The 25,667-nt window shown below is 35.8% G+C and overlaps 1 protein-coding gene and 1 pseudogene across 3 annotated transcripts in view; both read right to left on the bottom strand.

Annotated features, from left to right (window-relative positions):
* Window positions 1–25,667, bottom strand: part of KIF2A (kinesin family member 2A) — a 70,251-nt gene that overhangs the window by 32,279 nt on the left and 12,305 nt on the right. For all 3 annotated transcript variants that reach the window (XM_053657287.1, XM_053657285.1, XM_053657286.1), the window contains exons 2-4: window positions 2,716–2,810; window positions 2,217–2,336; window positions 371–425 (exon numbers count right to left, since the gene is read on the bottom strand). In XM_053657287.1, coding sequence (XP_053513262.1) covers window positions 371–425; window positions 2,217–2,336; window positions 2,716–2,810 — 270 coding nt within the window. The remainder of the gene's footprint in view (window positions 1–370; window positions 426–2,216; window positions 2,337–2,715; window positions 2,811–25,667) is intronic.
* On the bottom strand, window positions 20,658–25,267 carry LOC128626170 (40S ribosomal protein SA-like; annotated as a pseudogene).

Raw genomic sequence — 25,667 nt, 5'->3', positions numbered from 1 at the left:
TTTATACCTGTTCAACTTTTTAGTTGACTCCAAAGTTACCACTAACTCTTTTTTTGAAGCTTATTAGCAAAAAACTTATGTATAATGTCATGATTAAATTTTCTCTTGTGAAATTAATCAAGTGACTAGTTCCTTATTCCCTACTTTATCATAATACTCTCCTAAAACCCCCAAAATTATCGGGTATATGAAATGAATCAGAAATTCATCACTTACCTTTATGAATCTACATTATTGTATTAGGAAATCAAGATACTGATGTTAAAATTAGCCATGTAAAGTTTAAATAAACAGTACTGTCAAGGGTAGTATTTGCTTTTGATTTACCTTGTTAAGGCCAACAGGCAAAATTAATAAAATTCTACTTTACCTCTATTATCTCTTGGAGGAGGGTCATTCTTAATAGAAGCCACAGTCCGTCGATTCTATAACAGAGAAATATTCATGTTACTGTCTCTCTTTACTCCTTATCAATACATCATAATCAGCTTCCTTTAATTAAACAAAATTAGGTGGACTTAAATGGAGAAAAACTATAAATAATCTTCTAATGAATTACTGCTTTTAATATTCAAGTTTCTTTATAAGTATTCTGTGTACCCCAATATATTCAGAAACAATGAGCTTGGCACTGTCCTAAGAATTTTATATGTATTAATTCATTTAATCTTCACAACAACACTATAAATTCATTGTTATTCCTAGTCCAGTTTCATAGAAGAGGAAACTGAAGCAATTTCACTCAAGTGTGCACTTTTAATCATCATGTTATCCTGCCAAAACTATGTAACACATTTCATATTTGGATGTCAGGGCAATTAATAAAATACCAATTTTAGACAACTTACAGTCCATTGTTAAACTAAAACACCAAAACGCAATGAGATGTACACTCTTAGTTATATATACTAAAAGGTTTCATTAACTGCATAGATTAGGGCAGTAGATTTTTGTGCTATTATTTATTTACCAAGATTTCAGTTTATTTACTTAAAAGAGATACCAAATAATGCAGTGGTTCTCAACACTAACAGTACACTCAAATCTTATGGGTACTATGGAAAAGGTACCAATGCTAGAGCCTTTCTTTAAATAAAACTAATTTCTGATAACAGGACTAGCAATAAATATTTAAAAAATTTTTCCCAAGTTATTCTAATGCACCGCAAATGTTGCTAATGACACAGTCAGAGGTAAAAACTATGAAGATCCTTCAGACTGTGAAGCCAACTACACAAAATCATCTCCTTACAAGTGGTAACTAATGATCTCTAAGCAGTGACTCTCAATATGCTGAAATTATATGAACTGAAAATCTGCCTTATGTTTACATGCATGGTTTTAAAAGCAGGTTTTATTGATATTGTTAACCTTCTATGTATTATTTCCCTGTAAGATAGGGAGTCCCTATAGGGGAGTAGTCCCCAACCTCTTTGGCACCAGAGACCAGTTTTTCCACAGACCTGGGGGTGGGGGGAAACACATGTCATATTAAAGCCATGTCATATTCATCTTTGTAAGTGAAAAATCAACAATGTAGAAAATCAACAAATGCCTGTTAAACACACAAAGAAACTGTAGATTCAACAACTTTTAGGAACTACTTAGTTTAAAAAGTTGTATTTTGATAGAAAATTTTAACAGTGAGAAGTTTCAATAGCAATGAAGCAGAATTATCTTTTAAAATAAAAAAAATGCCTTTTATTTTTATATAAATAAAACTGTTAGGAAGATATAGCAGGGTTTTAAAATTTATTTTCACAGATAATACAGAAATAGGTAAACTACACTGTCATTTCCCATCTTTCCTTGATAAACTTGAAATGAGCAGAATTACTATTCCAAAACACAATTGGAAACGGAATTTATTATGAATAATAAACATTCTTCCTTATCAAAGTCATTTGTATTCACTCAACAAACACTGATGAGCAAATTGTTTTAACCCATATCTCCTGTGAAGCTATCAGTTTTAGGAAAAATCCTAATCAGGCAAGAAATCTCTAGAATTTTATTTAATAATTGTTGTAACTGTGAAATAGACAACCTCAACCCTTGAAAGTATGTGTGTACATACATGCATGTGAATGGTAGAAAGCACTGAGGTTTGTTTTAAAACAAAACAAATAACCCTACAGCCTGCCACTTTCAAACCATAACACACACACAACACACATGTACAGACACACTCCCCGCTCTGAATTTTCATTACTAACCTTTACAATTTTGTTCACTTTGGCTGAGGATGTTGGAGGTGGAGGTGTTTCTGGACTGGGTTCAATTTCTTCATCAGGTACAAGGTCGGGGTTAAGTGAAAAGATGCTCTCCAAGTCAATCTGTTTTAAAAACCACATGTATTTTGAGAGTCTATTTTGACAATTAAGCTTTTATTTTTCAAATACATTTACAGAGAATAAATGTTAAATAATTTTAGCCTAATGAATGGTATTGCTTCAAAAACCAGATGACCTAGAATTATAACTCACATATAATTAAAGAATCTCTCCTAAAATTGCATTCTGTGGTCTTGATTATTTGTTCAATCACCTAAGATATGCAGGAGAAAGCTACCTTTCTTTGAGTGAAATTTTTTAATCATTTGAAAGCTTTCAAAGAATGATACATGTACTACACAAAAATTATACATTTTTGTTTTGTTTTATATTCAAAACTTAACTGCAGGACTACAAATAAAATTTAATCCAGTGATCTTACCTCTTTGCCTTTTGTATCTCCATTTTCTATCCATTCAACAGTTACGCTTTCATTATCTTCATTTAAAGATGTTACCATTGCCTGATGTATTCGGCCTAAGTAAAAATAAAATACACATTTTTAAAATTTATTTACTTTTAGAAAGAAGAAAAGGAAGGGAGAAAAAGCAAGTTAACCAGTTGCTTCTCTCATGCCCCCAGCTAGGGACCTGGCCTGCAAACCCAGCCATATGCCCTGACTGGGAATTGAACCTTTCAGTTGGCAGGCCAGCACTCAATCCACTAAGCCACTCCAGCCAGGGCCACATTTTTTAAATGTCATAAATTATGGAATGCCTAACACTGTCATATACAATTTTATAATTTACAAACTATTAAGACTATCATAATGCTTTCTTATAAGGAATTTCCCATAGACTCTCAGGATTAGGGAATGAACTTTATTGGTGGCAAATCAAAATTTACTACTTGTCAAGACCAGGAACTCAAGAAATTGTAATACATTTAAAAGTTTATTTTCAGCATACGTGATAAAAGGTTACACCATGGCACAGAATATCTAAATTTTTACACTGTTAAACAGTTATAGTTAGTAGAAAGTTTCGTTATTAGAAGCCAATGATGATTCTGTTGAACATAGAAAAATATTCATAAAGCAATTTTAATACCATACTGATATAAAGTACTTTTTTCTCATTTTACACAAATTAATGATATTAATGTAGTTATTGAGAAAAGGAATCAGAGTCCAAAAAAGTCAGGAAATGCTAATCTAAAATGTTCTTTTTCTGCAAGTTGCCTATCAAAATCCACCCTACTCCTTACTTTCTCTCTTGATTCTAACATTTACCATCCAAGGAAAGAACATTATATGTAATGTATTAAACTTGTTTCCCCTCTCTTAATAGGTTGTGGCTGTTAGTCTGTTAATAACTATAGATCTAAGTAATCACATTTATTATTACATAACATGTCATTTTTATCCTGGCTTATTTAATACTTACTGATGGTCACTGAGGTTATGTGCAATTTTTTTACTGTTATATACATTGCAATGAAGACTGTTACTGCACATTTGTCATTACATACTTGTTAGATTATGTCTTTGGGATAAATTCCTAAAAGCAGATCAACAAGTAGTGTGTGTGTGTGTGTGTGTGTGTGTGTGTGTACAGTTGACCCTCGAACATCATGGGGGTTAGGGGTGCTGACCCCCAACCCCATAGTGGAAAATCTGTGTATAACTTTTAACTACCCAAGAACTTAGTTGTCCCTCAGTACCTGTAGGATATTCATTTTCAGATTTTGCAGACCAAAATCTGCAGTTTGGAAACAGTATAATATTTAGTGAAAAAAAATCCATGTATAAGTGAAACTGCAGTTCAAACCTGCATTGTTCAAGAATCAACTGCACACATATGTACACATATACATATATATATTTTACTTATTTATTTTTACCTTACCCATCCATTTGATTATTAGTCAAGTAAGGATAGAAAGTATTTATTACATAGCTCCACCTTTAATATTATGTAATAAAATACTGAACATGGAATTTTTATATGTATTCCCTAAATAAATTCCTTGGGGCATCTATAACATACCTTAGGATAATTTATAGTTATTTAAATATCTTTAAAAACACTAATATATAGTACATAAACAATAATATTAAAATAACAAGGCACACAATATATTAAAAACCATGAACACATAATTTTATAAGTATTGTTATATATGAAATTACTGTCAATCAATATCTTTTCTATATGGGCTCATAAAAATCTGAAGAATAAATGAATATGATCTTGTTTCAAAAATTCAAGTATTAAAGATATAAGTACTTTCAAGTCATATATTGGTGCTCTTTTAAAAACTAAAATATATACTGGCATTTTTTCAATGACAGACTAATATAATAATTAACTGTATAGCATTTCATAAAAGAAATGTATTATCATTTAATTATTTCTTTACTAATAGTAATTAAAATTGTTTCCAACACTTTGTCATTAAAAGATGTTGCACGAGTATCTGTACACAGGTGTGAATGTTTTCGTAAATAAAATTTCTATAAGCAGAAATAATGGGTCCATGAAGTTAAAACTGGTATTTCAAAACTGCCCTCCATTTACCTTCCTACCAACAATGGGACCTATTCCTCTAAACCCTCATGTAATGCCCACTGGTAGGGACAAAAAAGATGACTGCAACAGAAGTTTGGGGGAAAGTGATGTGTTTTAATATAAAACACGGATATAATTTCGTCATAGGAAATGATCCCTAAGAAGATATACATGAACACCAGACTACCATAAAGAATAACTTGTAGCAGGAAATGGAGAGGCTCTGGTTGAGGCCACAGAAGAAAGGAGTACAGATAGGGGTTTTTACACAATTAGCAAGAGAGTTACCGCAATGAGAATGGGGGGAAAAATGTGCATGTTCCAAAAGGCAAGACCAACACCACCACTGCTAGAGTTAAGCATCTACCACAATATCCCAACTATCCCTAAGGAGAGCGGAGTGACACAGAGTACTGATAACTAGGTGTGTGAGAAGAGACAAACCAGAGGCGCAAAATCTGTTTTAGGACTACAGGCCACAATTTCACAGGGACCTAAATCTCTAAAAACAGCCCAGAGAAATTAGCAATGGATAGATTAGCAGAGGATAAAGAAAACCAAAGAGATAACAGAGTACCAGCAATCATTTCAATACTGGCACCTTCACAACTTCAATGACCAACGGCAGACCTTCAGAAAGCCTTAAGACACAAGTAGCCATAGCTGAGTCAAAAGCAGGTGATCCACCAGTTAAGACTAAGCCCTAAAAGTTTAGCAGGGTGGCACTGAGAAAATGCTGGCTTACTGCTATCATGGTCCAGTTTATTCACTCAAGAGTAAATAAAAATGAAATTCCGGCAATAAGAAATGACTAAAAAGCCTTGGAGCTGAAGAAAGTGTTTGCTGTCTGACAATGGATCAGATCAGTAAAAATATCTGACATACCTATGTAGCATGGAATTTTTATTCTTTTTATTAAAATGTTTCTTAAAAAATGTAAGCCTGACTTTTCCCAATATGCCTTTCAAGTTTTCAATACAAGTTGTTTTATATATGGTTCAATTAAGATACATTCAAATACCTCATCTTTAATTGTAATGAAAGAGTAAGCACAAAGGTGTTAATAAAACAAAAAGAAGGACAGATATACATGAGATTTTTTCAAAGGAAAAGAAACACTGATTTAGTGATAACAGGTATCATAGGAAAGGTTTGAGCCTGGATGACTGGAAAAGTGCTACTAGTGGCAAAACAATGAGATACTTTATCCAAAGTCTCGGTTGTTAATAGGAAGCACATGAGCGTGCTAATAAGACAACTACAGATACAGAAGTCAAGCTCAGACACAAATCAGAATTGTAAATATCTTTCCCTAGAACCTGAGACAATATTCCCATATGGCCTTCCAAATACCACCCCATTTTTCTGGTTTGAGAAAATCCCTGTACTTCACCCCTACTAACACTGTCCTTTGACTCTCTGATTCCCTATTTACTTCATTGTAAATTATATCATAAATACTTCTACATTTAAAAAAATAGGGCAAACCAGCAGCCAAGTTAAGAATCAGTATCTCTGAAACCAGGTATGTCCCCCCTCCCTTAAATCTCCCTCTCCTTGCCCCTAACACCTCCACCAAAAGGAACGACTGCTATCCTGTTACCTGAAGTAAGTAATACTGTGTCTTTCCTCTGTAGTTTCACAACTTGTAAATGTAACACACACAAAAATATAAACAGTTTGCCTATTTTAATCTATGTATAAATGGACTGACACTACTTTAAGATGTGCACAACACTGTATTTCAAAGATACATTTATATCATTGCATATAAGTATAGTTCACTCATTTCTAGTACATATAAATATGCCAAAATTTATCTATTCTTCTGTTGGTGGACATTTGTCATGCTTTTACTATTTGGATTAATAGTGCTATAAGCATTCTTACATGTGAGCTGATACAAATATGCAAGAATTTCTCTGGAATATATAACAAGGAAATAAAATATAGAATACACACATATAACTTTTCTAGTTAGTACCACAATAGTTTCAATACTAGCTGTGCCTGTAACTATTTGTAATCCCACTAGCAACTATTTCACGTCTACAATATTAGTATCTGTCAGATTTAATGACTCATATCGTGATTCTGAGGTTGTGCCTGTTTTTGTGTTTGTTGAGTATTCAAGCCTTTTTTCCTCCAAAGTCATGGCTTTTCTCACTTTGTTTATGGTGTCCTTCTGATGACCTGAAGTTCTTAACTTTACTGAAGTCAAATATGTATCTCAATTATCGCTTTTTGTGTCATAAAATTCTTCCAAGACCCACGTCATTTAAGCTAGCTTCTTCTAGCAAGGGGTGTCCAAAATTTTGATGCCTCTGGGCCAAAACTGTGATGGCACACTGGAAGAAGAGTTGTCTTTGGCCACACATTAAATACATAAACACTAACAAAAAGTAATGAGCAAAAAAAAGATTTTAAGTAAATTTAAAAACTTGTGTTGGGCCGCATGTACGGGCACCCTGGGCTGTGCGCTGCCCGCAGACTACAACTTGGATGTCCCTGTGTTTACAAAGTCTCTCTCTCTCTTTTTTTACAAGTACCTTTTTTTTAAAGGATTTTATTTATTTATTTTGAGAGAGAAAGAAGTGAGGGGGAAAGAGAAGGAGAGAAACATCAATGTGTGGATGCCTCTTGCATGCCCCCTATTGGAGACATGGCCCAAAACCCAGACATGTGCCCAGACTAGGAATCGAACCTGCACTGGTTTGGTTCACAGGTCTGTACTCAGTCCACTGAGCCACACCAGCTAGAGCTATACCCTTGAACCATGCTTCCATTAAGTGTGTTGATTTCTTTACACAGTTGTCCTTATGTAGTGAACACATAGTTTATTACTTTCTGAGTAACTAGGGAATCAAAATTTTAAATTGTAAAATGTCACTAAACAATTCCCACATATAGAAAACAATCGGATTTAACAGACAATAAATAGCATTTTGCCATGTTTGATTTTTGATAAAGCTCGTGCATCCTTTTTCTTAAAAAAGGTATTATTTATTTACTTTTAGACAGAGGGGAAGACAGAAGAAAGAGAGGGAGAGAAACATCAATGTGTGGATGCCTCTCATATGCCCCATACTGGGGACCTGGCCCTCAACTCAGTCATGTGCCCTGACTGGGAATTGAACTGTTGACCCTTTGGTTTGCAGGCCTGCACTCAATCCACTGAGCCAACCAGCCCAAGCTACAAAGCCTTTTATATTCAAGACTGTAATCCATTGTCATTTTGATCTTTCAGACTGGTAACATGATTTCCATTTCCCCCTCCATGGAAAACATTCTATCTAGCTCCACTTCCAGAAAAGCCCTTTCTTCTACTTATCTGCAGCACTGTCAAATCTCTAACTTGCAAGCATAAGTCTATTTCTATGTTCTTTAACCAAAATTACACTGTCTTAATTATTATACCTTTGCAATTATGTCCTGCTATGTGGTAAAATAAGCCTTCCTGCCCATTTGTTCATTAACAGTCTGATATTCTTAGTTTTTTGCAAGTCTGTATAAATTTCAGAACCATCTTGTCAAGTTCCAAAAATCAAATAAAGTAACAACAACAAAAAACACCCACTATTAAGAGTTTTAATTGGAACAACAGCGAATTATTATGTTTTGAATTTTTAATCATTGATCAAAAACAATACTGACCAGCAGTTTTCCTTTCTCATTCCAACCTTATTCTGAAATATTGTGCAAAATCAGAATTATCTGAACCTTGAGTGTTTGGTAGGAACTGGTTAAAACCATCTTGACTTAGGATTTTATTTGTGAGAAAATTCAGTATCCTTAATTCCATAATTATGGAATTATCACAGTTTTCTATGGACTGTTACAATAATTTTACTTTTTAAAGGAACTTTAGACAAGTTTACACATTTGGGGCATGAAGCTGTTCATAATGTATGAAGCTGTTCATATGTTGAATGCCCATGGCATCTTTCTCATTCCTAATTTTTTAACTTTTTTCTTTATAAATCTCACCTAAGATTCACCAATTCTGTCCTTTCCAAGAACACACTTGGTTTTGTTGAGACCATTCACTGTTATTAAATGTTGAATTACTGTTTTAGTATTTTTATCAACTTACTTTGGGCATATTTTGATATTTTTTCCTTTAAGTCTTCTTCACCGTTTTTTCCACATAAGCAATTACACTACTCATTTTTCCCCCAAAAATACTTTAGCAGCATCTTATTTAGTTCAAACTATTTCCTTATTTTCTTTATCATTTTTTATTGCTATTCTATTACAGTTGTCCCAGTATTCCCCCCTTTGCCCTCCTCTGCCCATCCCACCCCTCAATCCTGCAGTCACCCCACAATGTTGTCCATGTCCCTGGGTCACTCCTACATGGCCCTTCTCCTTCTTTCCACCAGTATTCTCCTCCTCCCTTCCCTCTGGTCACTGTTAGTCTGTTCTGTGTTTCTGTGCCTGTGGTTCTATTTTGTTCATTAGTTTATTTTGTTTCTTTTCTTCATTAGATTCTTCTTACAGGTGAGATTGTATGGTATGTCTTTTATCAACTGGATTATTTTACTTAGCACAATATTCTCCAGTTCCTTCTATGTTGTCACAAAAGGTAGGAGTTCCTTTCTTTCTTCTGTGTAGTATTCCATTGTATAAATGTACCGGTTTTTTAAAAATGTATTTTATTCATTATGCTATTACACTTGTTCCATTCCCCCCATATTCCCCTCCGCTCTGCACCCCCACCAACTGCACTGCCCCTCCTTAGTTCACGTCTATGGGTTGTACACACAAGTTCTTTAGCATCCACATTTCCTACACTACTCTTAAACTCCCCGTCTATTTTGTACCTATCATTTATGCTTCTTCTTCCCTGTACCTTTTCCTCCATTCCCCTCTGCCATTACCACTGATAACCCTCCCTGTGATCTCCATTTCTGTGGTTCTGTTCCTGTTCCAGTTGTTTGCTTAGTTTGTTTGGGTTGGTTTTTTTTGGTTTGGTTGTTGACAGTTGTGAGTTTGTTATCATTTTACTGTTTATAGTTTTGATCTTCGCTTTTTCTTAGCTAAGTTCCTTTAACATTTCATATAATAAGGGTTGGGTCATGATGAACTCCTTTAACTTGACCTTATTTGGGGAGCACTGCATCTGCCCTTCCATTCTAAATGATAGCTTTGCTGCATAGAGTAATCTTGGATGTACATCCCTGCCTTTCATGACTTCAAATACTTTTTTCCTGCCCTTTCTTGCCTATTATGTTTCTTTTGAGAAATCAGCTGACAGTATTATGGGAGCTCCTTTGTAGGTAACTGTCTCCTTTTGCTGCTTTTAAGATTCTCTCCTCTTTAATCTTGGGTAATGTGATTATGATGTGCCTTGGTGTGTGCTTCCTTAGATCCAACTTCTTTGGGACTCTCTGAGCTTCCTGGACTTTCTGGAAGTCTATTTCCTTGGCCAGATTGGGGAAGTTCATTATTTTTTCAAATAAGTTTTCAATTTCCTGCTCTTTCTCTCTCCTTCCGGCACCCCTATAATTCCAAAGTTGGAGCATTTAAAGTTGTCCTGGAGGTTCCTAAGCCTCTCCACATTTTTTTTTTGAATTTTTCTTTTTTCATTCTGTTCTGGTTGAATGTTTCTTTCTTCCTTCTGGTCCACACCATTGATATGAGTCCCAGTTTCCTTCCCATCACTGTTGGCTCCCTATACATTTGCCTTTATTTCCCATTTCATAGCCTTCAATTTTTCTTCTATTTTGTAACCATATCAACCATTTCTGTGAGCATCCTGACTACCAGTGTTTTGAACTGTGCATCTGATAGGCTGGCTATCTTGGCATTACTTAGTTCTATTTTTTTCTGGAGCCTTGATCTGTTCTTTCATTTCAGCCTCTTTTTGTTTTGACATACCTGGTACGTAGTAAGGGACAGAGCCTTAGGTGTTCACCAGGGTGGGGCAACCCAAGTAGCTGTATCTTGGCGCTGTATGTGGGGCAGAAGAGTCCCAAGAAGGAACAGTGCTGCTTGCTTGGCTCTCTGCCAGCTTTCAGCCACTTCCCCCACTACCCACAAGTAAATTGGGCCTTTCTGATTCTGGGTGGGTGGATTTGTGTGCATTCTAGGACCCTGTGGGTCTCTCAACTGAACTCTCCTGTGAGGCTGTTTCTCCTGCTGCCACAACCCCCCACGGATGTTTCCAGTCACAGGTTTTGAGGCTCCATCTCCCTGTGGTGGAACCCTGGGTTGTATGGTCTGTCTCCCCAGTTGTTCCCTCTGGTTTATCCACACACAAATGTGGGGCCTCCCTGTCCCCCAACTGCCACCTTGCCAGGTGTCCTCTCTGCCTTAGCTGCCCATCTCTGCCCCCCCTACCTGTCTGAATGAACGTTTCTTTAACTCCTTGTTTGTTGGACTTCCATACGGTTCATTTTCCAGCAGTCCTGGTTGGTTGTTTTTTAAAAAATTTGTTGCCCTTCCTTTGGTTGTAGAAGAGGCACAGTGCATCTACCTACGCCTCCTTCGTAGCTGGAAATCCTAAACATACCAGTTTTTGATCCACTCATTTATTGATGGGCCTTTGGCTGTTTCTAGCACTTGGCTATTGTAAACTGTGCTGCTATGAACACATTGGGGTGCATAGGTTCTTTTGGATTGGTGTTTCAGGGTTCTTAGGGTATAATCCCAGCAGTGGAATCACTGGGTCAAAAGGCAGTTCTATTTTTAGTTTTGTGGGGATATTCCATAGTTTTCCACAGTGGCTGCACCAGTCAGTCATCCCACCAACGAGTACACTTGGGTTCCCTTTTCTCCACACCCTTCCAGCATTTGTTGCTTGTTGATTTATTAATGATCTAGTTTTCTTTATGATTCCTGACTCTAGGCATTCCTGTTAATGGTTTCCAAAGGTGAGATGCCAGATGAATCAGAATGAAGAAAGCCAAAAAAATTGGTATGACTTCCCCTGTACACAGTGGCAGAGTATCAATCCCTGTATTTCTGTAATACTTTACTTACACTGGACTGCCTCCCTTGGAGGAAAATTTCCTATAAACTTAGCTCCGGGGAGCAAATAAGCAGCAATTTTTTACTGACATCTGTTAAGAGGAGCCATACAAGTTTCTGTCTTCAAACAATGAATGTGATTCTCTGATTTTTTAAAATTTGGTTTCCCTAATCATTTTACAGAGTCAATATTCTGTAGTCCTTGCCTGCTCAGCCTGCCTCACCCAGGCCTGAGTATTTCCAATCTGTTTCTGCTCCCTCCTGATACCACAGCTATGGCTTTTTTTTTAATGTATGTGAGGCAGAAAGATACCAATACATGAACTGCATTGTACTATTTTGACCAGAAGCCCCAATCCACCTTTAAGTCATACATCATATTGACAGAAAATGGAAATCAGATCTAAAAAACTGTAAGTTCACACTATTATATAAAATCAACACTATACTATAAATTATAACTGTATAGTTTCAAAACTATGATTTTTTTAAAACAAAAAATCTGGAGACATTTAAAAGTTTCCAGCTTTATTTCAATATACTTGCAAAGATAAATTACAGTGTAGAAAATGTCATTTGTTAAGAGTGAAATACAAAAAAGTACTTGAAAAGAGTTTTGGAAGTACAACATCCCTTCAACCATTTTCCCAGTACAAGACCTCTGGGTGTTTAATTAATACCCAACCTTCATAAAACTTATCTTTCAGTGCAAGATACTTTGGCCAATGTTTAGATAGGATAAGGTTTATATTTGTATATGCCAAAACTCAATTCACATTTTAAACAAAAGGGTGTGCAAGAAAAGTTCTGAGTTACATTCCAAATATAATGGAAAGATGGTCAGAATATTAAAAAGCACACAAAGTACCAAAGTGTAGGCACAGGATGATGTGTGAGCTATTTTCTGGCACTGTATGCTTGTCCTGAATATATTTCCACAGCCTCTCATATTTATTTAGTCCTTGTTTTGCCTACTATTAAATGAGTCTTAAAATGTTTAAGGAAATGTAAAAAGAAAACTCTGGGATGGGCAAAACACAATTATAATAGAAGAAAAGATTTTACTGCATATAAAATTGATCTGCTCCCCTTATTATTTCTTAAACATGACAGTATTTTATTTATATGTAGGTGATTTATAAAAAAGTGTCACACATTTCAAATTGGTTATAGAATTTGGGTTGAAAATTAACAATATAATTTTTCCCATTTAAAATAAAGGCAAATAGGCTCCCAGTCAGCATTTTCATACACATCTGCTTTTCAGAAACAAATTGTGACCTCAGTGGATAAAGACTGTATCGTTTAAAAACATGATACGCACATGTTTCTGCTACTGAAAACAGACTTTTAAAATACAATCAAATTATAGGAGAACCACAGTAATTCTAAGGAAAAAAAATCACAATGTGTCCATTTGACCATTTCATAACCTAAAAGAACAATTTCATATGGTTCAGCATGCAAATGTAAAATTTACCCCAAATTTAGATGCCAGGAAAATATATAAAAATATTACCTGCTAAATCAAATCACACACACACATGCGCGTGTGTGTGTATTCAAAAGCATAACTTTTATTTCAAAGGCACTTTATACTTAGTCCATTTACAAAATATCACAACAGCACAGATGGAGAGCATCCATGAGAGCATTATGCTGAGTGAAATTAGCTAAGCGGTGAAAGACAAATACCATATGATCTCACCTATAACAGGAACCTAATGAACAAAACAAACAAACAAGCAAAATAGAACCAGAGACACGCAAACAAGGAACAAACTGACAGGGACCAGAGGGAAGGGGGGAGGGGGATAAAGGAAGAAAGTAGGGGAAGGGCCTACCGTATTTTGCTGGGTATAATGTGCAATTTTTTTGCCTAAATTTTTGAAAGAAAAATAAAGACATACATTATACACGGGACAGTACTTATTCCCATATCTATATAAATGTTTTTAGTTATTTTATTTATGCTTATAATGTAATGTAGGTATTGAAGATGACATTTCTGATATTGACAGTGACAAAGAGTTCTTGCCCTTCTATGATGGATAAATATCATAAATTTTTAACTAGTGCATAAAATTTCTTGTACCATAATATGCTCAAAAATAAATGCTAAAATTCCTTTACAATACAAAAAACAATTAAATATAAATAAATAAAAATTGAATTAAAAACTAAAACAAAAGATCTTTTTCCTGAAAGTTTAGGCCAAAAACATGAGTGTGCATTATACACAGGAGAGCATTATACACAGCAAAATATCGTAAAGAACATATATAAATGACCCATGGACAAAAGGGTGGGGATTGACTGTGGGAAGGTAGACGGGGCATGGGAGAGCAACAGGGGAAAATTGGGACAACTGTAATAGAACAACAATTAAAAAAGATTTTAAGCATATTAAACACGGCATCTTTAAAGTAAGTTTAATATATAAAATTTTTTTTTAAAACAGATACAAAGCCCTGGCTGGTGTGGCTCAGTGGACTGAGTGCCAGCCTGCAAACCAAAGAAAGGGTCACTGGTTCAATTCCCAGTCAAGGCACCTGCCTGGGGTGCATGCAGGCCAATAGGGGGCACATGAGAGACAACCACAACAGATGCTTCTTTAACTGTCTTGTTCCCTCCCTTCCCTCTGTCTAAAAAGAAATAAAATCTTTAAAAATAAAAAACACATACAGGGAAAAAATATTTTTACATGATTTAAATCTCAACTTTTTGTTATGGTGAAATCAAAGAGAATATTTTAGATCTCAAGTTTTTAATATGTTAGTAAATAAGGCAAATGATTTTTAAAAAATAAACCAACAAGTGGCTGAATAGAAGAACAAATGTGAATTCTAGCCACCTCTGCCCCAGTGAACAAAATAACAAATATATTAATTCTGTATTTCAGACTTTCTAACCTTTAAAATTAAGATGGTTACATCAGATTGCTATTAGTGCTATTTAACTTGCCACGAAATCTCACATATTTACTTAGCTGTCAAAAACAACTCTTCCATGCTGACAATTGCCTTTTGGTCTTTGAGAACAGGATCCTATTATATGTTTCCTAGTTCACAGCTGAATTCACAGCAGCTGTGAAGCTAAGAAATGCCAGCAACCAATTAGGGTGGCATAAACCTTGTCTAGCAACTATAATTTGGTTGCAAATGCAAAAGAGCCAAAATAAAACATACAAGAATAAAAAAAAATCACTGGTGAGTATTTTAAAGTCTGAATATTTAAAATGCTGGCAAATATATGTATTTTATTAAAAGGATATAATAGTAGAACATTAGGAAAACATGAAAAAGCAACAATCAATTCTTTTCAGCCCCATGATGCTTTAAAAAAAAGGTTGCTGCTGTTTTTGAGATATGTAGAATTACAAATCTATGTTTAAAAAAATTTTTTTTAATTAAAAAAATTTTTTTAATTTATTTATCCTTACAAGGGAAGGGAAGGAGAGAGGGAGAGAAACATCAATGTATGGTTGCTTCTTGTGCATCCCCTGCTGGGAACTGGCCTGCAACCCAGGCATGTGCCGACTGGGAATTGAACCCATGATCTTTTGGTTCACAGGCCCATGCTCAATCCGCTGAGCTACACCAGCTATGGCCATGCTTTTTAATTTCTAATTACCTAATAGTTGAGGTATGCACTAGCATACATGTGACAAGTCTTCGCTGAAGTAAACATTTTATCAGTCTTCTGGAGCTGTTTCTTATGAAACTTTCTTTTCATACTTCTAAAATGGTAAAACCTTAATAAAAATTTCAAACCCAAATTATGTATGAATGACACAACTACAATAATTAGTAAAAATAGAACCTGAAATCTAAAATTGTTTACAATGGTGATTTCCAAACCCTTTAAAGCTATTAAAATCTATTTTTGTGCATTTAAGATGACAAAAAATTAATGCCCTATAAATATCACTACCTAAAAATACTATTTGCCAGTTTGATTCCAGGTCAGGGCACATGCCTGGGTTGCAGGCCAGGTCCCCTAGTTGGGGGCGTGCGAGACGCAGCCCAATGATGTTTCTCTCGCACCTTGATGGTTCTTCTCTCCCTGCCACACCCCCCCACTAAAAGTGAGTATATAGACTAAAAGTGAGTAATATATAGAGTCTAAAATAAAAATTTAAAAAGTGATCCTAAATAATACATACATACATAAAATACTATTTAATATTAGTAAGTCACTCAAAAATCTAGTAAGTCACTGGGCATTCATGTGTATATAGCCATGTAATGAAACTAATACAGAAATCCAGTTTATATGCTAACGAAATATGTAATTCTCAAGTATATCTATTCTTGATAAAACCTCTAGTAAGCATATTTTTCAAACATAATACCAGTGCATAATTTGAAAGGTTCTTTTTCATTAACTTTAAAAATAGTGATAAAATACAGCTTTCTCCTTTTGTATCTTCAACAAGTGGGGACTAAGGAAAAGAAAACATCAGTATCCATTCTCAGAAGAACAAAAATATAACTATTACTCTGAAATTATAAAATAACACTCAGAACCAGTGTTTGGCAGAATAATGTTATTTCCAGAGGGTAAGTAAAATACATAATAGTCCAGGTGGCTGGTAAACAGATATCTAAAGGAAGCACCTTTTACCAAGTTAGTTCCTACCAGAAGAGAATCTTGATAAATCATGTTTTTCTAATTTTGATATTTTTCAATTATAGTTGACATTCAATATTATCTTAGTCTCGGGGTACAGCACAGTGGTTAGTCATTTAGGTAATTTACAAAGCTGTCTCTCTGATAGGCAGCACCCACCTGACACCATATGTAGTATGATAAATTATCTTAAAATACACCTCAAAACTTTTGGGACTTCATGCGATTAATATAAATCAGTTGTATAGTTAGTTATAAGGACCAAGTGTCAGTATAAAATGCAAATTCAAAAATTTGAGCCCTGGCTGGCATAGCTCAGTGGATTGAGCACAGGCTGTGAACCAAAGGGTTGCAGGGCTCGATTCCCAGTCAGGGCACATGCCTGGGTTGCAGGCCAGGTCCCCAGTGGAGGCCACATGAGAGGCAGCCACATATTGATGTTTCTCTCCCTCTCTTTCTCCCTCCCTTCCCTTCTCTAGGAATAAATAAATAAAGTCTTTAAAAGAAATTTGAGTGCATCTTTCCAAGTAGTCATAGCAAAACACGTTATGTTAATTAATTAGCTTTTCTAAAGAGGTTTGTTTTAAAACTGTCTTTTAAAACAGATACAATTCTTTTCTTCAACTTATTAAAAGGATTCCAAAATGGAAATTTCCAAAATGCAGCTTTAAAATAGGAAGACTAACTGACAATCAAAAAACACTACTAAAAAAGCATTATTCAGAAAATGGAAAGCATTGTTAACTTCACATAATATTTATATATTATTTCTTGCCAAGTACTTCAAAGCAGTTTATAATTAATAACTTATATTTTCTCAAACATTAAATGGCAATCTGTTCCTAGATGCCACTGACCAGGAAATGAGGGCAGAAAAGAATTTGATCTTTGTTGGAGATCATTACAGGAGATGCAGCAGAAGTCAAACTCACAAACTCTGTCTGATGTCCAGGTTTTGTTAGGTAATCTAAGCAGCGATGAAAAGAATCCTTAATGAGGACTATGTAGGCGTCACACCTTCTTCAATAACTTTGGGGGAACAAGAAGCCATTAGAGAAGGACATAAATAATGCCTCAGCTGACACTGGTAACAGTGCTGTTGCTGTTTGGTAAATCCCTTGGGAATGTGACTTTGCCAAACATAGAGACCTTTTGTTTTTGTTTATCACATTTAAGATGTTACTGTTTGTAACTAAATTTACAAAGTTCTAACATTTCCCTTCTTAGACTTTAAACACAAAGCTGGAATTGTGTCACAAGAAGAGAAAAATGAGTATGAAACAGCTAAGAATTTTCATGAAGAAAATACAACTTAATAATGGGACAAACCTCATTCATACAGTAAACTAATTTTCAAATTCTTACCTCCTCTGTCCATTGTTTTGAAATGGATCTGAAAAATTAATATTGCTCAGCTTCTCTGGGGTAACCGGCAAATTGGATCTTTTTAGGATTTTGGTGACGAGTGCATCCATCACACTGCACACTAACAATCTGGTAAATTATCATTCAGAAGGACCCACTGTGCAACTATTTAGAAAATTTCCATCCCAAATTTGCCAAAGGTACTAAGAAAAATGTCCTATATAAAGGGGCTATAATAACAGTAAAAAATACTAAATCACTAGTTTCCCAATATTATTCTGCATATTTGGGGCTGAAGAAAGAGAGGATTAAAAACAATTCAAAACCACTAGTGAAAAAGAACATAAAAACTGAATTTCTAAAATCTTAAATTATATGATTAGAATTGCAGCTGATACAGTGAAAATATAGGGGGGGAAATATTAAAAAACTTCATAAAGTATTTTTTAACTAAACTTTAATAACTAACTAAATCTCAACTTTTTAATTAAAAAGTCATTCTTCATATCTATATTCCCCTTGGTGACAGAATATTGGAAGCATATCTTTAGTCACTGGGTGAGAAAAAATATTTCCTACACAGAAGACCAGAGCTTTACAAGTGGTATTAAACTAACACGTTGCTGATAGTCTAAAGTTTTTTAGTGTATGTGCTGCCAAAGCAAACACTAGTCCAAAGTTTTGAGAACTGCCTTTCACAGATGTTCTGCTTGGATATATTATGCAATACTAGCTATCTAATTGCTCCCTGGCTCAAATTCTTACTCATTCAAAAGGGAATTCCAAACCAATAAATCTGCACTATTCTGTGACCATTTCATAGCTGTATGTAGATATCATCTACAGACAGATATCATGCCAAACAGAGAAACTGTTTCAAGTAAGAGAGAATGAATCCACTGTCAAATGCTGTCAACAAATCAAGTAAATTAAGAGCAATGACTAATAGGGAAAATGAACCAATATTTGGTTTTTTTTTTAAGGTGGAAAAAAAAGTAACATTCCAGTATGTTGATGGAAATAATTCAATGATGATGATGATGATGAATACGGATGATGCAGCACAAAGAGAGAACAAATGAGGTCGTAACTTTGGGCAGGTGGTAGGGCATCAGACTAAAATAGGAAGAGTTTATCCATAGCAAAGTAAGGCAGGCAGAGTTACGGGTGCAGATACTAGTACTTGGGTAGATGTGGAAGACTTGTATAAGTTCTTTTCTGATTGCTTTTTAATTTCTCATTGGTAAAATGACAAGCGAGGTCATTTGCTGTGAGTTAGGGTTAGCAAATAAATATAAAGAATTTTATGATAACCGACAGCAAGGAAAGAGTGAATGGGCTAGAGATATGACTGCTCATTCAAGGAAAGTAGTCATGAATTTCGATTGTGATCAATTATCACTTCTCAGCCTTCTGGTTAAGATCAAGTGTAAACTGTGATCAGTCAGAATAATTATAACTCTCCCCATCCCAATCAATTTTAAACAATCAAGAAAGGGTAAAGAGGTTTATAATATATAAAAGGAATGATTTTATAAAATATATAAAAGGAGAGATTTTGATCAAGACAGGAGCAAGGTGGTAGAGAAAGTATACATATAAGGCAGGGTTTATAAGGAAAAAAGTGAAGACATGAGGGAGGAGCGACAAACCATAAAAAGTAGTAGGATTAGGCCCTGGCTGTGTAGGTCAGTTGGCTGGAGCATTATTCGAATATGCCAAGGATGCAGGTTAAATCCCCAGTCAGGGCACATGTAAAAATTAACCAATAAAGGCATAAATAAGTAGAACAACAAAGATAGATGTCTCATTCTTCACCCCCCCTTCCTATATCTCTCTAAAATCAATCAATAATTTTTTTTAAATAGTAGGATTATAAATCCTGGTGGGGTCAAAAGATTAGTGGAGTCAGGATACAAGAAGTAATATGCTGGACGGAGTGGTGACTGAAAAATGGGATGCTTCCAATTAAGAATATGGAAGACACTGCAAGGAGATGGCAGGATATGGTGAGCCAAGGGCAAGATCTCTGGAACAAAGAAAGGGAAGGACAGAAGTTCAAAGTTCTGAGAGGCCAGGGAACAAACAGGAAGGATCATCTACATATGAATGTTTCAATTACCAAGTAAGAGTACCAAGTACCAAGTACTTACCTTACCAGGTAAGGGTAGACTAGGAGAGACTAACCATGAGCCAGAAGTTCTTTATATATTTTGTAAAATAACTCCTTATTAGATGTATGATTTGCAGGTATTTTCTCCCATTTGGTAAGTTACCTTTTCACTTTGTTGATGGTTTCATTTGCTGTGCAGAAAAAGAAGCTTTATAATTTGATGTAGTCCCATTTGTTTATTTTTGTTTTTGTTACCTAAACAGGGTGAATTTTATGTGAATTATACCTCAATTTAAAAAAGAGCAGGTCACAATAACTACAGAGAACACAGGGAAACTGTAAAGAACCAATGGCAGAACTCTGGGCAACACCAACATTTAAGAAGTGGACAAGGAACAAGAATTAGATGAAGAATAGTTCAAGAAGGAGGAAGAGAACTCAAAAAACAAGGCACAATCAAGTCCAAGGAATCAGTTTCTAAAAGTAGGAGGAAACAGACGAAAAGTACTATAATTGACAAAGAATAAAAAAATGTTCACCTCTACTGGTAATAATGCCAATATAAGTAACAATTCACTATTTCTGCCTATGGAACTACTTTACTGAGATGTAATTCAAATAACATACAACTTATCCATTTAAAATTATACGATTTAATGGTTTTTAGTATATTCACAGATATTTACAACCATCACCAAGGATACTTTTATAACATTCTATTCACCTCAAGAAGATATTACCTAGCCTTTATTTTTATATACATTTTTCACCTTTTAGAAATTGTTTATTTTCTGTCCTTATTTCCATTCTGTTAAGAGTGTTGAAGAGTAGCTTAAGACCACTCAGCAGTTGCTCCAACCCATTCACTGGCCTGAGTAGTGGGAGATGAGAACCAGTCTTCAGTAGGAAACTGCCGAACAGGCAGAGGACACCTGCGCACCTTCAGACCAGTCAGTGACCTCAAGCTGAGCAGCAATGAACTTGGGAGCTGGAGCAGTCCATTCACCCAGAAATTCCTCCTGGTCACAGCTTTTTCAGCAGCAGCCTGTTCTTCTTTTCTAATCTCTTCAGGATCTCTGCAGCAGTAGACATCAGGCATGACCTCCCACGGGTGTTGATGGGAGATGGTGCCGCACATGCGTAGTACTTTCCAGGCTAGCATCCACCACATCAGACCCACTCGGTGAGCCCCCTTGCTGTTGCAAGGAATAGCAATGTCCACATAGGGCAGAGGAGAGTCTGTGTTACACAGAGCAATGGCAGACAGGTTAACATTAAGACGCCTCTGTGAGAGCCTGGTGGTCAGCTCCAGGATCAGTAACCACCAACGGATGCCTAGATTTGATTAGTGAAGATTCCAGGAGTGAAGTGGCTGGCAATAGAAGTAGCTTTAGTGGCAGCAGCCAACTTCAGCACAGCTTCATGGCCAGTATTCCTGGACGATATGACACTGACATCAGTGGAGTTCTCAAGGGCAACAATGGCATAAGCTCCCAGCAGAAGCTTCTTCTCCCAGGTTCTCTTCAGATTAGTGATGCAGATGCCATCACCTTTCCTCTTGCAGATGTACTGTTCCATTTAAAAGTCAAGGCAGGTCCCATCTAAGTGGGTTCCTGCTGCAAGGAATTTGAGGACATCCTCCTTCTGTATTTGCAGGACATCAAGGGCTCCAGACACTGTGAAAGTTTCTCTTTAAGTTATGTGGGAACCAAGAACAATGGCCAGTGCTGTATGGGCCCCTCTCTGGGTAGCACAGATCAGCAATATCCCCAATCCTTATCACTCCCTGACTTCCTCCAACCCTCCATCCCCATTGTAAGCAATCACTCATCTACTTTCTGTTTCTATATTTACCTATTCTTGACATTTCACACAAATGGAATGATATAACGTGATCTTTTGCGACTGGCTACTTTCACTAAACATAGTATTTTAAACATTTTTCCATGTTGTAATATTCCATTATATGAATAAACCATAATTTGTTTATTCATCAACTGATAGTAAATGGGTTGTTTCCACCTTTCAGGTATTATGAATAATGCTATGAACATTTATGTACATGCATATGGACAAAAGTTTTTGTTTCTGTTGGACATACTCCTAGGACACAGCACTGTTGTTTGACTTGATTTTCTTGGAGCATGACTGAGTAGAAGGTACAGAGATTTCTCATATACCCTCTTGCTCTCACACATGCACAGCCTCCCCTATTAGTAACTGCCCTAGTAACTCCCCTACCAGGGCAGTACACTGATTACAGCCAATGAACCTGTACTCAAAAGCCCATTACGGTTCGTTCTTAGTGTTGTACATTCTATAGGTTTGGCAAAAGTATAATGACATGTATCTGCCATTACAGTATCATAAACAGTATTTTCACAGCCCTAAAAATCCTTTGTGCTCTGCCTATTCATTCCTGTCCCCACTCCCAATCACTTGAAAAGAAAATGTTTTAAAAACCCTGAATTGTTAAAGAAGTGGGAACATGGGTAATCTACTCATTGCTGGTGCTAAGTTCACAATTCATTCAGTCAGTAGTCAATGAATGCCTGCTATGTGCCAGGTACTATACTAGAAGCTAGGTTTATAGTAGAGAACCAAACAGACATGGTCTGTGCTTTCACCAAACCCACCCCCCCAAAATCCACAGAAATAAATGTATACAGATGGTCCCAACTTAAGATGGTCTGATGATATTTAGACTTTACAATAGTGTGAAAGCAATATACAGTCAGTATAAACTACACTTTGAGTTTGAATTTTGACCTTTTCCTGGTCTAGCCAATGTGAAGCAGGATACTCTCATGAGGCTTTCTGTCAACCATACAATCACCTGGGTAAACAACTAATAATCTACAGCAGGCCCACATCAGCCTCACAGTTGCCTTCAAAAGGCGGAATGTAATTTTAGGACTGTATAAATGCAATTACTCCTTCACTAGGGTCAAGGAGCACAGCACTGCTGCCGGGTAGAAACAAGGTGCTGGGCCGGATGAAACAAGGTGGAGGGCCACATTTGGCCCACGGGCCTGGTGTTTGCCACCTGTTCTCTAGAGTACACTGTGTTGCCAGTGTTTTGGGGATACTGTGTTTTACAGGCATATCATCATGTATATAAAACACACCCATCTGTCTTCTGCTTCTGCTGAGAAGAAAAAGGCAATTACAGATAGCTTTTGACTTTCAATGGGGTTACATTCCAGTAAGTGTTCTAAGCACATGTAAGGTGAGACAAGCTAAGCTGTGATGTTTGGTAGGTTAGGTGTATTAAATGTATTTTCAACTTACAATATTTTCAACTTATGATTGGTTTATTGGGATGTAAACCCATCCTAAATTGAGGAGCATCTGTACAAAGTGTAACAACATTTATTAAGGAAATGTAAACTGTACTAGAGAAGACATGACATTTTGATATGAGAGCCAGGAAAGGCCCCTCTGAACATGTACAGAAATAATATTGAAGGAGAGAACTCTAAAAGCAAGAATTTAGTCAGGCACAGTGGGCAAGGACAAAGTTTTAGGTGTAGGGCACAGTTTGGGCAAAAGCTCTTGCAGGGGAAAGTTGCTAAAAAAAAGGGCCAGTGGGAGCAAGGGGTTAAGTGTGTGAGATGAGACAGGAAAGGTAACAATCTGATCCCATATAGCTTTGAAATGTGATGTCCTCCAAAATCTTGACACACTGATAATCTTCCCTTATTCCTTATTTTAAGTCTCTTCTCATTCCTCTGCTTTTCCCCTTTAAATACAAATATGCTGATTTGATTTCTTTTCATTAAGCAAACAAATTATTGGGTGGCATAGCTGCGCATCTTATATTTCCTCTATAAAAATGAAAGCTCCATGCAGACACAGATTTTTGGTCTTCTCCCTACCCCCAATGATGTATCCTCAATACTTAGTACATTGCCTAAACTAAGTACTCAATACATACTGGTTGAATGAACACATAAACAACACACATACTCTTATCTAACCACCCCACCATAAAAGGCTGGTGTTTTGAATAATGTCCTAGAATTAAGAAAATATAGAACAGTTAAAGAACAGAAGTAACTAGCGTTAAGAGATGAAGTTTATTGAGTCTGGCCTGAGAAACAAAGCAATCTATTTACATGAGTTAACCAACAACAAACTAACAGAACTACAGAGAAGTAATTTATTAGCATAATTTATTTAACTGTGTTCATAGTTTGAAAAATCCCAAACCATAAGGCTGTTCCAATTTATTAAGTAAAAAAAATATGCAATGTTTGTTTTTTAAAACTTTTAAATTAAAAAATCACTTTCTTCTCTATCAAATATAACACATGCCATTTTGTTTTTCTATACTGACTATCAAAACTAGAACTTAAAAGGTTTTCATTATATGGCTGGGCCTCATAACCATTTTATAAGTTAAACATGTTACCATTTATGGGCCATTTAACTTCAGAAAAAAAAAACCACACTGAACCAGCACAGTATAAACTCCATAATCCAAAATGGCAAACCCCCAAAACGTATGTTGCATACTATGTGAACAAGGATACAAGAAAACAGGCACTTTTGCAGATAGGAAAGTAACACATTCTCTATGGAAGCAAACTGGTGAGACCTATCAAAATTAAAAATACTTACAGGACTTTATTCTACATGTATGTATGTATGTATGTATCTTACATACATAGATATGCATATAAGAAATGACAAAAGTTCAAGATAACTCAACAGAATACACTATATAGTAGCTACACATGGAACTATGTTGTAATATATCTAAGTTGTAATATATTTAGTCACCAATTAAATGCAGCTATGAGAAAGGATGAGGCTATTACTTACGCACTCAAAGGTTCTTCAAGATAGGGTTATTATTAAGTGAAAAAAATTAAAAAGCACCTGTGTACAATATACCCATCTATAGGGAAAAGATATGCGTTTACACACATATATAAATACATATACAAAAACACACATTTGCTTGAAAATGCAAAACAAACACCTCGGCACAAAATATGCAAGAACCTGGTAATAAAGATGTCTCTTAGGAGAAGAACCAGGTGGCTCAGGGACGAGGACTGAATAGAGACTTTCCGATATATATCCTTCTAGAACTTTATTATCAACCACGGGACTGCACTGATACTCAAAACAGGTAATTAAATTTAAAAACAAAGTTCAGGGCAGGAGTGGGGGGACTGACTATGGCAGCAGGGCGTGGGCTGGGGGGAGGAGAGCAAAGGTGGAAAAACTGAGACAACCATAACAGAACAATAAAATATTTGACAAAAAATAAAAAACAAAAACAAAGTTAAAAGTGTACATTAAAAGCAATGACACATACCTTGTCGTGCCATACTACTGATAACTACAGGATGAACACAAACTAATTTTTTTTAGACTGTCGAAATTTGAATAGACATAGTGAGAGAACAGAGTTCATTTGATTAGATAGAGGTTCATTTAAGCACACTGGTTATTAAGTATGTAGATCCTGTGCTAGGCTCTGGAATACAACAGAACTTGAGCCTAACCAGAGATAATCAGATAATATAATTCTGTACGTATATTGACAGGGTAGACAGAGAAGATTCAGAGAATATAGAGCAAGGAAACCATCTTAGTCTAGGAATCCAAAAAGGATGGAATGTTTAACAGTGGCAGAAAGGCACAACAGTAGTTAGCTAGGTTACGTACAAGTAGAGAGTTCTGCAGTGCCTCAAATAAATGGCAAGAAATGAAACTAGAGAGAGGGGT

Source organism: Artibeus jamaicensis, unplaced genomic scaffold (genome assembly GCF_021234435.1).
Source record: "Artibeus jamaicensis isolate MK-2021 breed Jamaican fruit bat unplaced genomic scaffold, CSHL_Jam_final scaffold_369, whole genome shotgun sequence".
NCBI lineage: Eukaryota > Metazoa > Chordata > Mammalia > Chiroptera > Phyllostomidae > Artibeus > Artibeus jamaicensis.
Note: the sequence above shows the minus strand (reverse complement) of the source record. Positions and strands in the feature narration are given on the sequence as shown.